Here is a 14,131-nt window from a genome sequence, read left to right as displayed (position 1 = left end):
CTCCATAAGTCACACCAGGCGCCATCTGCAACCTATGAAGTAGTTTCCATAAGTCACATCAGGCGCCATCTGCAACCTATGGAGTAGTTTCCATAAGTCACACCAGGCGCCATCTGCAACCTCTGGAGTTGTCTCCATAAGTCACACCAGGCGCCATCTGCAACCTCTGGAGTTGTCTCCGTAAGTCACACCAGGCGCCATCTGCAACCTATGGAGTAGTCACAGAAGAGGTCACCTAACTGCCAGTATTTCCAGGATGAGATTCCGCTAAGGCTAAATAAAACCTGGGGAGAACCTGGGTGCCGTTGTACCAAGCGATCTTAGCGCTAAGGTGATCATAACTCCCATACCTTAACATAGACCTACGACAGTCGTAGCGCTAAGGTTGTTTTGTACAACGGCACCCAAATCATGGCAAGATATCGGGGAAAATGGTCACATAGCTAGTCTGCCACAGAAAACACGCACGTTAAAATACTGATACATTCTCTATGAGATAAGTGATCGTGAATATGATAGTATTCACACTTCTGTGAATTGTCCATTATGGCTATTAACACGATCTTTTCTTGTGAAATGTATTCCTCCTCTGGGTATGATTACAACAAATCAAACTGCTGACAAAGAAATCTTAGAAAAGGTGACAAAATCTAAATGAGACAATTAAGTGAACACAAAATATGTAATAGTATATATATGTACATGATAAATATACTTGTGAAAACAGCTGTTTCCGACACAGAAACAATTGTCATGCTAAAGGATGCATTTGTCAACAGGAAGACCAGGTCAGATGCATGATTGTTCAAATGGCATGCACACTGATAGATTTCATGATCATAGGGTTGTTTATTTGAAGCAAGGATATTAACTCAACTAATACTCAACTATTGCTAGGAATACAACCCCACAATTATCACTATTATCTCTGGCAATGAGAGAACACACACAGGAAATGTAATGAGGGATGAGTTCGTAATGTTCAAAACATTATTAACTGCTTGCTCCATTTTCACGCAGAAAAATAATCAAATGAAACAAATAGTATAAACTAGTCATTTCTGATCACTGAGTGAGTGATTTATGGTTTCTTCAGACTTGTTAGAACTGCCTGTTTAAAAAGGATGATGTTTTTTGCAGTATGGAGATGCTTTGTTAAAAACTGCATGCTGCTGCCTATACCTTTAAAAAACAAAAAAAAGTGGAAAAAAATCAAATCTGAAACTACCGTATTCGACGTAATAAGCACCCCGCTCCAATAAGCGCCCATGGCGATATTTGCTAATGTGTTGGCAAGTGAACAATCCCAATGAGAACCCATTCCAACTGATCAATGTAGACAAGACTTATTTATTCGCCTATAATACACACTCGTGTGTTATATGCACCCTTAATTATAGGCAATTTAATATCTGTCGTACATAAGCATTTCAGGCTGTCAGCATAAACCAAGATATTTATCTTTCAACTTTTTCACCAAAATAATATTCTAATAACAGCCCCCTATTCCTAATTTTGAGAGCGCCCTGGGCGCTTATTACGTCGAATACGGTATTTGTTTTTCCAAAATACAAATGTACATGTACACCAAAAAGAAATTGCGCATACAATAGGATCATCTGCAAGACAATATGCTACAATAGGCTAACTATGAGAATAGCTTACCTAACAATGGCAAAATATTTAAGTTTTTTAATAATAAAAAAAATCTGAAATATCTTTCTTATTTATTTTTGTCCCCACACCTAAAGACCACAAAAAACATTGAGTGAAATATATCCTTTTCTGCCTTGTGTTTAGAAGCTAGTATCCTTTATGACAGCTCAGCAGCATATTTCAGTCGTAGATCCTTCACACCAGGAAACGCCAGTGTTAAGTTATCTAAGCACTACATGAATGCTGTACCTACAAGGTTAAATAGTTGAAAAATGATGTACAACAGCACCAAAGGAAATCCTTTCTCCAGCAAACTAGAGTGTGATAATACAGAGTGTGATAAAAGGGTTTTAACTTGACACAAAACACACTGTCACTTAAAAATGGTAAAATTACACAAACAAAATGAAATATTTGACAATTACAAGATAATCTCTGATAAAAGCACTGGTCTGGTTTCTGGTCAATACAAATGTAGAACGTTATTGATAATATCCAGATCTGACCCTTGCCAATTCTGTTTAGGTATTGGCCAATAGTCCCACCAAATATGTTCATCTCACAAATACTTATTTTGCAACGAATAAATTTTGAAATGTAATTTATGCATAACTGGACATAATCGCAGTATCTATACCATATCAAAAACTATTACACCCATCAAACATTCATATGAGAACAGAGTGACCTCTCCAGGATCTTACTGGTCATCTAATATCTTGCAAATTTTATCACAAATCAAATATGACGACTGTCTGTAAATGATCGAATTTGGGCCAGACAAACTGGTGTTGATATTGTGAGCAAAATTCGGAAACTAAAAATTTTACTAGGTATGTATGTTCTTCACATGTTAAATCTGGCAAAGATTCCAAACAAAGTTTAGAAGAAAATCTGTCATTAATGTGAGAACGCCAGTCTGTCTACAGGGAGGTCGCACATCATCTTCAGGCATCCCCCAAAGAATGTACTGATAATGTTGCCATAGATCCAGTTTCTTGAAGCCATATGCTGTGAACATGGTACAAATAACATGTCTTTAACAAATTGGTTCTGTGTCTGATCATAATGTTTACATGGTTGTCTATCCAACTTTCACAGCAGGGAGAACTGTCCGTCCTCTTTCAGTCAATATGTCCGCCATGGTGGCCATGCTTAAAAGTGGATCGAAATTCTGTGAACTCACTTACAGGATGACCAATGAGATGGCAAGGTTTGAGACACACTACAATGATAGCCTCGCTGAGACGTTATAGGTGTATATATGCTGGGATGCCTGGCCACACCGCTGATGATTTTGTTTTGGCTTGTTAAGATGCTGCTTGCCTCAGATGCACCACTAGATTGACTGCAGATTTATTCCTCTACGAAAAGTTCATCTGGAAAATATAGCAAAACATAAACGACCATAATTCTGTATTGAGTACAAGTCAAATAATTATGAGTATCACACATATTCAACTTTGATATATGAGTACACACAGAACTGGTATTTAATGATCTGAGGTTTCACCAAAGTGGAATATGTTTTTGTTTTGTTTGTTGTTTAATGCCACACTCAGCATATTCCAGCTATATGATGGCGGTCTGTAAAAAATCGAGTACGGACAAGACAATCCAGTGATTGACATCATTAGCATTGATCCACACAACTGGGATACGATGACATGCATCAACCAGGTCAGCAAGCCTGAGCACCGGATCCCATAGTTGCCTCTTATCACAATCATAGTTGCCCCTTACGGCAAGCATAGGTTGCTGAAGACCTATTCTACCCTGGACCCACTTGCACAAAGCGATCTAAGCGCTAAGATGATCGTAACTCCCATACTTTAACATAAGCTTACGATAGTCTTAGCGCTAAGATCGCTTTGTGCAAGTGGGCCCTGGATCTTCACAGGTCAGTGGTATATGTCTACAACGTGCATTATGTCAGGTTTCCTCTACATTTGGCTGACATGCCATGATATAACTGACATACTGTCCACACTGTTCAAAGTTGTGCAAGACTCACATGTAGTTTGTTATTGTTTTACACCTACAGAGAGTGATACCCCAGACGCGTCATACCAATACACATTACAAGATGGTACTTGTTACCCTGCCTGGTGCTTGGCATTGAGGGGCTAAAAGAAGGAGTCAGTAGGCTCGGAGTCAGTATACTGTGTCTGAGTGTGGTATCCATGTTAAACTGCGGCATGGTATCTCAGTCGGCTAGCACTATAAAACTGGCATTACTCCAGACCAGTGCAAGCAGTCTTTCGTCATGATGTGACCAGGGGTAACATCAGACCTTCTGCTCTTGTGGCAGATGATGAGGTACTGAGGACCTACTCAGCACCTGCTATGACTGATAAGTGTCCTTTTACTTACTGTATTGGGATACTGAGCAAGAATGACTCCTGAATGTACACCATCTGTGGTCAACATGCTCGTCACTGACTGACCTGTAAATAGAAATCATCATCATTGAAAATACTGGGATTGAAGAGTCAACAAATTGGTTCAGAAATAATCTTGCCTGGTATGTACACTACATGGGAGAGTTTTCGTCTCGGTTTTTAAAAACCTGGCAACATTACTTCATCATCATAACACTGAAAAGCACTTTTGACTGTTATGCATATTGCTTAATGCCAAACTCAGCAATATTCCAGCTATCTGATGGTGGTCTGTAAATAATCAGTCTGGACCAGACAATCCAGTGATTGACATCATGAGCATCGATCAATACAATTGGCATACAATGACATGCATCAACCAAGTCAGGGAGCCAGACCACCCAATCCCATCAGTAGCCTGGGTTGCTGAAGACCCGGGTCTTCACAGGTCACAGGTACAGCAGGGCAATTGGTAATGAAATAAAGTTCAACCAATGATTTGTCCAGTCAGAGTATTATTGCACAACAAATACTTCAGAATGCCTAATTTTTGTGTTTGACTGTGTAGGTTGTTGTATTCTCTTTATTTTGACACCAAACATTAAAAGACAAAAATATTAGTTTTGATGAAAACATCCATGTACTTTTAAGAGGCATAATGCAAATAAAACGCTGAGTCATGATTTCAGCGCTCCCTACTGTGAAAATGGCCCATCAGATTTTTGTGGGATAAACATTTTTGGAAAATTCAGCCTTTTATGTCTTTGAAACAAGCATTAACTTGGACCTCTTTGGTGAAACAAATTGCTCCTATCTCTTGGACTCTCCTGACAGTGTGTACTGGGAACATTTTCTTCCCCAGAACACTAGGAGTGTGGGGTCTGAAGATCATGTTGCTGTTGTAAATGGAGGACAAGGTCATCAAAATACAGAAATCAATATAGCCAATCATTTAGTTCCACTGAGTGACTTACCAAACGATTCCTCTCCAACCATTTCTTCCATGCTAGCATCTTGAGCAGCATTAACAGTAAGGACTTTGTCCCCTTTCGATGACTGAAACATGATGAGAAACATTACTTGATCAGAGTGGTGACAAATAGAGGCTGTCGGAAAGGACATTGAGCATGGTGGATGGATATCCACAGTATCATACTAGAAAAATCCTAGATATTTTTTATTTTTGAATACTTATCCTGCATTACTCCTTAATGCATATAACTGTTTGTCTTGACAGAAAGAAGAGCTGTGTGAAGTCTTGCTGAAGAAGAAGTTGTTTCAACTAGCTGAGAGGACAACCCTATCACACAGCTCCCACGAGACCACGGAAGTGATGGCATCACGGATCACATTACTGCTAAGTTAAAGGAGTAAGTGGCATATGAGGAACTAATATTTGAAGTTAGTAATATCCAACTATAATGAAAGACAAGTTTCTCTTACTTCTCTGTATTTTTGTAGATATGCCTTAAGAGGTTCCACATAGTTGTCAAATCCTAGGGTAGACATGGCAAACAATATGTCTTCTCCGTTGATGGTCTTTCGCTTCTCTTGATGACACCGCTCACTGGCTCTGGACAGGGTCAAGGTCAACAGACATTTGTCCTGGTCCCTGCATTGACCACTGGGCAGTTCTAATCCCACACTGCTCTCCTATCATTTGTTTGTTTGTTTGTTGCCTAATGCCACACTCAGCAATATTCCAGCTATATGTCAGTGGTCTGTAAATATTCTGACCAGACAATCCAGTGATTGACATCATGCGTCGATGTAAGCAATTGGAATACGATGACATGCATCAACCAAGTCAACAAGCCTGACCACCCGATCCTGTTAGTCGCCTCCTATGACAAGCATAGTGGCCTTTTACTTCAAGCTTAGGTTGCTGAAGACCTATTCTACTCTGGATCTCACCCCTTTCAAGCCGCTAACTGCTGTGGTAGATGCACTGCATCATGAATGTCTCCCATGACAATCCTTTCAAGACATGCTACGGAGCAATAAAAATTCATCCCCAAGAGATTGAGTGAGTGAGTGAGTGAGTGAGTATGGTTTTACGCCGCTTTTAACAATATTCCAGCAATATCTGGGCGGGGGACACCAGAAATGGGCTTCACACATTGTACCCATGTCGGGAATCTAACCCTGGTCTTCGGCGTGACGAGCGAATGCTTTAACCACTAGGCTACCCCCCCCCCCCCCCCAAAGAGATTGAAATCTAAGAAAATGGTGATTGAGTGAGATGAACAGGGAGGCATCCTCAGATCTTTATGCAGAGAGGTAACATATCAAAGATCAGATGTTAATTAGATTGGTGAACAATGTGCTTATTGATTAAACAAGCATGAAAAACTCATATCCCCTGCCAATATGACATGTCCGGTTGTGTGCGAGGCAAGAAATATTGTATGGTTTTCAAGATCTGCTCTGGAAAGGAGCACCACCTCCAGTTTCAGTCTGTCAAAGTCGTTGCTATGGAAACTCGAAAAATATTTGTTTAAAAAATTCCAAACTATCAAAAGGCACCAGGTTACTAGACCTATCTATGAGCAAAGTTTGGTGAAGATATCACTCATGGTTTTTGAGTTTTTGAATGAAACATGACGGACAAACAGACGGAAGGACAGCACCCATTCCTATATCTCCCTTCCACTTCGTGACCTGCGATAATGTGATAAATAGTAAATGACTAGCAGTTGTTGAGCTTTAGTAGTGGGTGAAAGGATACTCGCTGGTGATGAAGCTGATAAACTCTGATACACACTCCTGAACACACTCCTTGGCATCTTTGGCAATCTGGAGAAACAGAGGAAGGAGTGCATGAGATAGCATTGACAATCTGGGGAAACAGAGGAAGGAGTGCATGAGATAGCATTGGCAATCTGGGGAAACAGAGGAAGGAGTGCATGAGATAGCATTGGCTATCTGGAGAAACAGAGGAAGGAGTGCATGAGATAGCATTGGCAATCAGCTGATTACCATCAGCATGGCAGTTACATTCAATTTCAAATGGCCTTCAGTGTTGCACCAAGGGGGCTGGATTGCAATAATTTGGCAGGTGAAGTCATTTGAGAAAACAACACGTAATTTAGCTCAAACTTTTTTTTACGTTAGGAAATTGTTAGCAAGTGACAGATCAAACTTTGACCATGTTGACACATTACCTTTCCATTTGCTGGTATTGACTTCTTCATAATTCTTGCAACATTTGCAATGGGTAAAAATCGATCCTGCAAAGAAGAAAAACATCATTATTCAAAAAGAACAAAAAATGACCTGGAAAAGTGTTTTAAAATCAGCATACAATTCATCCAATTAAATCAACACAAGCAAGTGAAAATCATACTTGAATTTCATATGTTCAGAATTGAATTACAACCTCATTTACTATTGAAAAGTTTGGCTCATTAAAAGGAGCCTGTGGACATTGACGGCAATTCCCAAAGGTCAACATGACCCAAATACTCAGGACAGTTACTGGCCTTTATCTGACAGAAATGGGCTTTATCTGACAGAAAATGGGCTTTATCTGACAGAAATGTCCTTAAATGAATGAATGAATGAATGACTGGTAAGACTGGGCAGTATATGAGAAAGCAATCACAGATAGAAATTGACCTGATAGTTGAGTGGGTGAGTGTCGCAGCTATGAGAGGAAGTCAAGGAGTTATGCAAATCTTACACTGTGGGGATACAGATGAGCATGGGTATTGTGCTGACAAACCAAGTATCACAATCAAGTGTAACATGGATTTGACCACAGGATCCTTGCATGCCTAAGGGATGCAACTCTGAACAGCAAATTGCAGCACCTAAGCGGAAAGGGTTCTGTGCATACCACTAAGAATATCTTGTTACTTCGCTTTCTCCTACTACAGGCATTGTAAGGTTTGTTAAACATGAAATCTTTCATCAGGGGCAATAAGTAATCCTGAAATGTCCCGAAAAACAAAATGATTTTATGCATAAACAGTTTCACTAGTGTCTGTGAAACCATTAAAATAAGAAGCTGATTTCTATTCCTGAGCAGATCATTATCATCAAAGTCCTGACCTACCTGTTCTCTCAGGGGCTCGTCTGTCTTTGCTTCTTCGTCACCTTCCCCTGATGCTATCACCTCATCACCATCACCTGCAACAGAAACTCCATACCTATATAACCTCTCGATATAACCACGGCAGCTACAGAAAGATGGCCAATGAGTAATGTACATTTCTGATGGAAATTCTGACAACTGTCAGTGAATGTCCATGATGTGAAATGCCACAGTCATCATTTTTTAGCCATATCATGGCAGCCTGTAAATAATCAAGTGTGGACCAGGCAAATGGTGATTGAAGACTTGAGCGACGATCCACACCATCCAGACTCACAACAACATACTGTACTCCACATGATCCAATGAACCTCTATGACAAGCAATGGGTTCTTGGGACATTTATTATTATCTCAAAAACTTTAACAAAGAAAATCACAAGAACAAAACAGTTTTAAATGAAGGTATGGTCATAAAATGCAACAGTCATGGCATCCTCAGCTACCACATCCTCTGTTCTGCTATGCCTACAGGTGGCGCTATGCTACTTCTGCCATCATGGGAGGTAACGCTATTAGTTCCTGATCTATTTATAGCATATCGCAATCTCACAAACTGACGATTCAGGTATCGTGTGTACCTAAGTTTGTTTGTCTGTTGTTTAACGCCGCACTCGGCAATATTCCAGCTATATGACGGCGGTCTGTAAATAATTGAGTCTGGACTAGACAATCCAGTGATTGACATCATGAGCATCGATCCATGCAATTGGGATCGATGACATGTATCAAACAAGTCAGCGAGCCTGACCACCCGATCCCGTTAGTCGCCTTCTACGACAAGCATAGTCGCCTTTTACAGCAAGAATGGGTTGCTGAAGACCCATTCTACCCCGGAATCTTCACGGGTCGTGTTCCTAAGTATCGATGATATCAGTGAATCGTTACAGCCCTAGTATCTGTACTCACCTCCTTCCACAACATACTGATTGCTGCCTGCAAGGAACGACTCACTCAGACTGTTGTCCCCGGAACCTTCAGCTGTCTCCATCCTGAAGTCACAATGATAAATCACAAAATCAACACAAACATTTGTGGAGTAAGTGAGTGAGTGAGTAACATTTTATGCTGTTTTTACTTACTGATAGTATTCCAAAATGTCCTAATTTTTAGGTCAAATTTGGTAATCATGGTAACGACATGGAAGAATTTGCTATCAACAGTTGATAATATCAAGAAAATATCCCAATGACAAGTGTCTCCAAGTAAAATCTCTGTAAATGGCCTTCACACAATCTACCCACATCTTCCTGAGGCAAGGGAGTTAACTGACTATAAAAGTCCAGTTTCCACCCTTGCCGAACTAGGTTGGAATTCCAGAGTTACATTACCAGTATTTTGGTCAACTGCAGGATCTGCAAAGCATGTGTACTGCCAACTGGGCGTTGACAAATATTTTGCAGATCTTTTCAAGTTTTTAATCAAGGTGCTCAAGTGATTTGATGCACCTTGCAGGCCATGATCTGTTTAATTACTATATAGATCTTGATAATCAATCAGATCATCTTGACTGGGTGCCGCCATTTTTGTTTAAAGCTAATGTGATATGAGAGATGGAATCTGACTGGTCCATAGGTGCGACAGAAGGGACACAACACATAATAGCTACTGGTGGTGCTACGATCAAAACCTAGAAATTTCAGCCTAGTTCAGCAAGGGTGGAAACGGCACTTTTACAGTCAGTTAACACCCCTGCCTCGAGAAGATGTTTACCCATGCAGGAAACGAACATTGCCTTCGCCTTGACGAGCGAATGCTTTTAACCACTAGACTACCGTCAATAGCTGCAATCTCACTAAAATCTTAGTTCTTGTAACTGCTAAAAAAACATCCGAGGACATTGCATTATGGGTCACAGCCTTTCATCTGACCAATCAGTGTCCCTTACCAGATCGGAAAAGTGACAGTTGGAATGTGTTTTCAAATCACACAACCTCAAAAAGGTTAACATAGGGTATTCTAAACGACAGTCAAAGTCATTGTCCATTTCTTGCTTCAGTGGGATAACCATTTTAAACGAAAGGGACCTTCCATAGCCTGTGGGAAGTACTGCCATACAACCTCAGCCATCTGTTAGATATTCAAGAATTTTCTTCTGTTCAGTTTTTAAATTTTGAATCGATATTTTTCAAAGCGTGGTCTGGAAAGGAATTTGCAAGTTAGAAATTAGAGCCATAATGTTTGAAAATACTCCTTTCTGACTGGTTTGTGTGGATTTCTTGCTAGTCATTTCATTAGTAGGTAAAAGTTTACAAAAGCAGGGTTAGAAAATAACAGTTTTTGTCCACTAGTCCTTATAATGATAACATATAGCCAAACCCTTAAAATGGGCCAGTTTCTACTAGTCCTTAGGATACCTTTACTATTGGGCAGTTTGGTAAGGACTACAGGACTAGTGCCAATTTCTAACGCTGCAAAAGGTCGTTCTTGTATGACCTGTAATGAGACTGACCACCCAGTCTCGTTAGCCGCCTCTCACGACAAGCATAGTCGCCTCTCACGGCAAGCATAGCCGCCTCTCTAGGCAAGCATGGGTTGCTGAAGACCTATACTAACCCAGATTTTCACGGGTATTGGGGATAAAGAAGTGAAAACATGTAATAAACTGGTTCGGCCTAATTGTGTTTCTTGATAATTTCTTCACCTACTGGAGATACGTATGCACATATCATCAACAGAACAAAGCATAAACATTTGAATACAATCCTGACATCAACACAGGCAATACTGCCAAGCTTTGGTACATGAGTGAATGCAGAGGTATCTTGGGTACATTTCTGTAGTACCTGTGCCAACCACAACCCCAACAGCCTCATCTACCTGTGTGAACCGCATGGGCCAAACAAATGTTGCACTGCTCTTCAAATGTTTATTATGTTGAAACTATTTTCTGTTGATGAAATGATGACAAATATACATTTCTCCAGCAGGTGAAGAGAGTGAGTAAACTGTTTCAAATAACCATATTGAATATTTATATGTCTTACAAATTTGTTTATAAATTTTCAAACTTAAAGGGACACAAATCTCTGGCTTCTTCCCAGCTGTCTAACACTGCCTGCTAGTCTCACTAGCTGCTGTGAGTGGATTTGCCAGCTAACACAACAGCACAACAAGAGACTGGACGATGTCTGTAAGGACAGATAAACCTTGAGGAAATATCTATACACATTTCTAAAAACTGACTGGTTACCCGAGATCTATTAAGATTTCAATATTACAAAGGGCGCATATCAATTAATTTCTTCAACCTAAACAGACAAAAAGAACGGTGGAAGGTCATCAGATAGCCTTATTTGGAAACACCCCTGATGGTCATAGTTTAATATAAAGAAGTATCCCAGCAGTGAAAGACATTTTCGGATTTCAGATTGGGTGCATACTACGATTACTACTTCCTTGGTCAGTTGTTGTCATCCATGTTTCCTGGTATATCCCTATTTGTTGTCATTCACTTGATGCTCAGTTAATGAATTTATTACAGGTATTAGTGGTAGTACCAGTCAGATTACCTGACAAAGGTACCCATTTGGCATTTCTGAAGTGGGGTGAAATGTATGTTATGTAATACTAACGCAACAGCGCAGCAAGAGAGGCATGATCAGATGTGTTACAAAAAAAACAACATTGATCAAAGGGTTAACCGATTGTTTGATAGGCATTACTTAGAAGTTGATGGATGACAGCATTAAAGAAGTTGCTATCCATAAAATTGTGTCTACCTTGTTAACCGATTAATTAATCACTTAAGGATTGACTGTGTATTTTTTTCGGTTCATTGAGGTATCAATCGAAAAACCGATATACAAACTGTATGAATCCGTGTAGCGGATTCTTACAAAAGTTTGCACATCGGTTTTTCGATTCATACCTCAATGAACCGAAAAAAATATACAGTCAATGCTTATAATTAAATTCGACAACGTAAAACATGTTTTATCTACAATAGTTTAACCCAAAACAGTTCCATATATCAAAACAGACAAAAATGACAACATTGATAAACATTCCAGATGTAGGAATACATACAGTGGCGTGACATGAATCAGGTGATCGTTTACATAACTTGACGCGCCTACACAGTCAGTAGCCAATCAACGGAGAATTGGATTAAAACAATGTTCATTGGACCTGTCAATTAAGGCAAGAGGCGAAAAGAACTGCAACAGTCAGACTGTAACGAACCTGAAGAAATATGTCTGAGAGAAGGCGGCTGTTTCAAATAACATGGTCATTTACTGCGTGATTCAAACATTACTTCCCTGATTACAGTAAAACACAGTTGGAGAAATGCTAGTTAGAAATGAAACCCAAAGACATGAAAGTTGAACCAGGGCGAGCGGGAAAAAAACAGGCAAGCGAGCCTGCACGTTTGCTGTTTCATTCATTCTCGGCCTTCGGTTTCAAAGGGTAGTTTGGACAATGAATATGCATGAAAGTCGCTAAATGTCCTGTGCATGACGATACACGTGACCAGAAAGAGGACTCCCTCGACTGTAATATTGGGATTCCCCGACATTCCGCAGTAATAAAAGTAGTGCACCGCGGTTGGCGTGGCTTAATTCTTTACATTCATTGGGAAATGAATGCAATAACACGTGACCAATTCAGCTAATCAGAATGCAGGAATTTCCATGAACACAACGAAAATTTAATTATTATTATCTTGCACAGTGGATTTGTCAGATGAAGAGTTTACATGTGTAGGTTTACTAAAGCAGACAGAATACACCCATATCTGTTGATGGCTCATTGTTATCCAACTCAAAGCATTTTTTTTTTTAAAGAACCAAGGACATTATCACCATAGTTGTCACGTGTGCTATCTCAGCTGACCAGTGAGACTTGACACCTATGTGAAACACCTCAACCAAACTTGAGAAAAGAACATAGAGTCCAGAAATGCTATATATATTTTAAAATATCAGACTGATACAAAGACATGTGACGTCGAACAAGTTTCTTTGTACAACTGCATACTTGTGGGATATTATTCCTTTTAATATGTGGATATTTACGGATACATTCCCCCAACAAGGTAACTGTCTAATGTTTTACATATAACTTTGGCAGTTGTAATGATGGGTGATGAAATTTTTGGAATTTGTAATCATAATAAAATAAATGGACCGATTTTTCACTTAAATTGTAAAATAACTGAATATTTAGGCATTTTGTTGATCAATGTGATGATGTACCCTTATACTATCAATAAAAGCAATAAATGCACTTATGATTGGCGCAGTACAGGTCCCAAACTAGTTGAGATCTCTGGGATATCATCCGGGTATCCACAGGAAAAAATAAATAACAAAGGCATCAAACCATGAATTGTCAGAGATCAGTGCCCCTTTAAATGTTTTTTTCCTTCTAATCCTTTAAGATTTATTTGTGTTGTTGAAATGGTGACCTGGAGATGTCTACAAGAACTAGTATTCTGTCACTGGTTCCAACAGCAACATGCCTGACGCTTTTCTTGAAATTTCTGCAGAGTTATTTATAGACGAAAACCAGGAAATTATCTTCTTCAAAGCAAAAAAAAATACTGATCACATTTGTATGCGGGAAGGTTGGAATTATGTATCCTGCCGCAATCGACATTCGTGGTGGGTGGTGTATCTGTAAACATGGACACGACGTTCTAGATACGTGTAGTCGGCATACTAAATTTACAACGATGTAGGCTATCGGATCGTGCCGGTACTCGGCTTTGGCGAGGTCATCTTACAAAAGAAAATGGCGGAGAAAGCTGAAAACATCCGAAACTGTCTAAAAGAGTGAACTGAGGAGATCGCAATATGACTATAATTCCAATGTAGATGGAATATGGTTTGAAAGAGTTGCACGTGTAGTCTATTGGCCAAAGGATAATAACAACAAACCTGGGTGATTGAGACGAGCTTGAGAAATTGGTTGGTCAACGCACGAGCCAGTGAGATTGCAGCAGGGCCTAGCCACTCAGCGAAGAATGCAGTCAATGATTTAACAGGATACTAGTT

The 14,131-nt window shown here is 39.7% G+C and overlaps 1 protein-coding gene across 1 annotated transcript; it reads right to left on the bottom strand.

Annotated features, from left to right (window-relative positions):
- Window positions 1–1,456: 1,456 nt before the first annotated feature.
- LOC124136027 (nuclear transcription factor Y subunit beta-like) lies at window positions 1,457–14,106 on the bottom strand. Its single transcript, XM_046501776.2, has 9 exons — window positions 14,015–14,106; window positions 9,042–9,124; window positions 8,095–8,168; window positions 7,202–7,267; window positions 6,766–6,833; window positions 5,481–5,610; window positions 5,012–5,093; window positions 4,030–4,103; window positions 1,457–3,035 (listed from the first exon to the last, which is right to left on the bottom strand). The coding sequence occupies exons 2-9, from the start codon at window positions 9,121–9,123 to the stop codon at window positions 3,021–3,023; spliced, it is 591 nt and encodes a 196-aa protein (XP_046357732.1). The 5' UTR covers window position 9,124; window positions 14,015–14,106; the 3' UTR covers window positions 1,457–3,020.
- Window positions 14,107–14,131: the final 25 nt, after the last annotated feature.

Source organism: Haliotis rufescens, unplaced genomic scaffold (assembly GCF_023055435.1).
Source record: "Haliotis rufescens isolate VD_foot unplaced genomic scaffold, xgHalRufe1.0.p SCAF_44, whole genome shotgun sequence".
NCBI classification, from domain to species: Eukaryota; Metazoa; Mollusca; class Gastropoda; order Lepetellida; family Haliotidae; genus Haliotis; species Haliotis rufescens.
This window is presented reverse-complemented; position numbering and strand designations above follow the sequence as displayed.

Excerpts from the sequence above, each read along its gene's own strand:
- LOC124136027 (XM_046501776.2), bottom strand. The coding sequence starts at position 9,123 with ATGGAGACAGCTGAAGGTTCCGGGGACAACAGTCTGAGTGAGTCGTTC. Across the intron at positions 8,169-9,041 it reads TCAGTATGTTGTGGAAGGAG|GTGATGGTGATGAGGTGATA; the intron begins GTGAGTACAGAT and ends TTTCTGTTGCAG. Across the intron at positions 5,611-6,765 it reads ATCAGCTTCATCACCAGCGA|AGCCAGTGAGCGGTGTCATC; the intron begins GTATCCTTTCAC and ends GACCCTGTCCAG.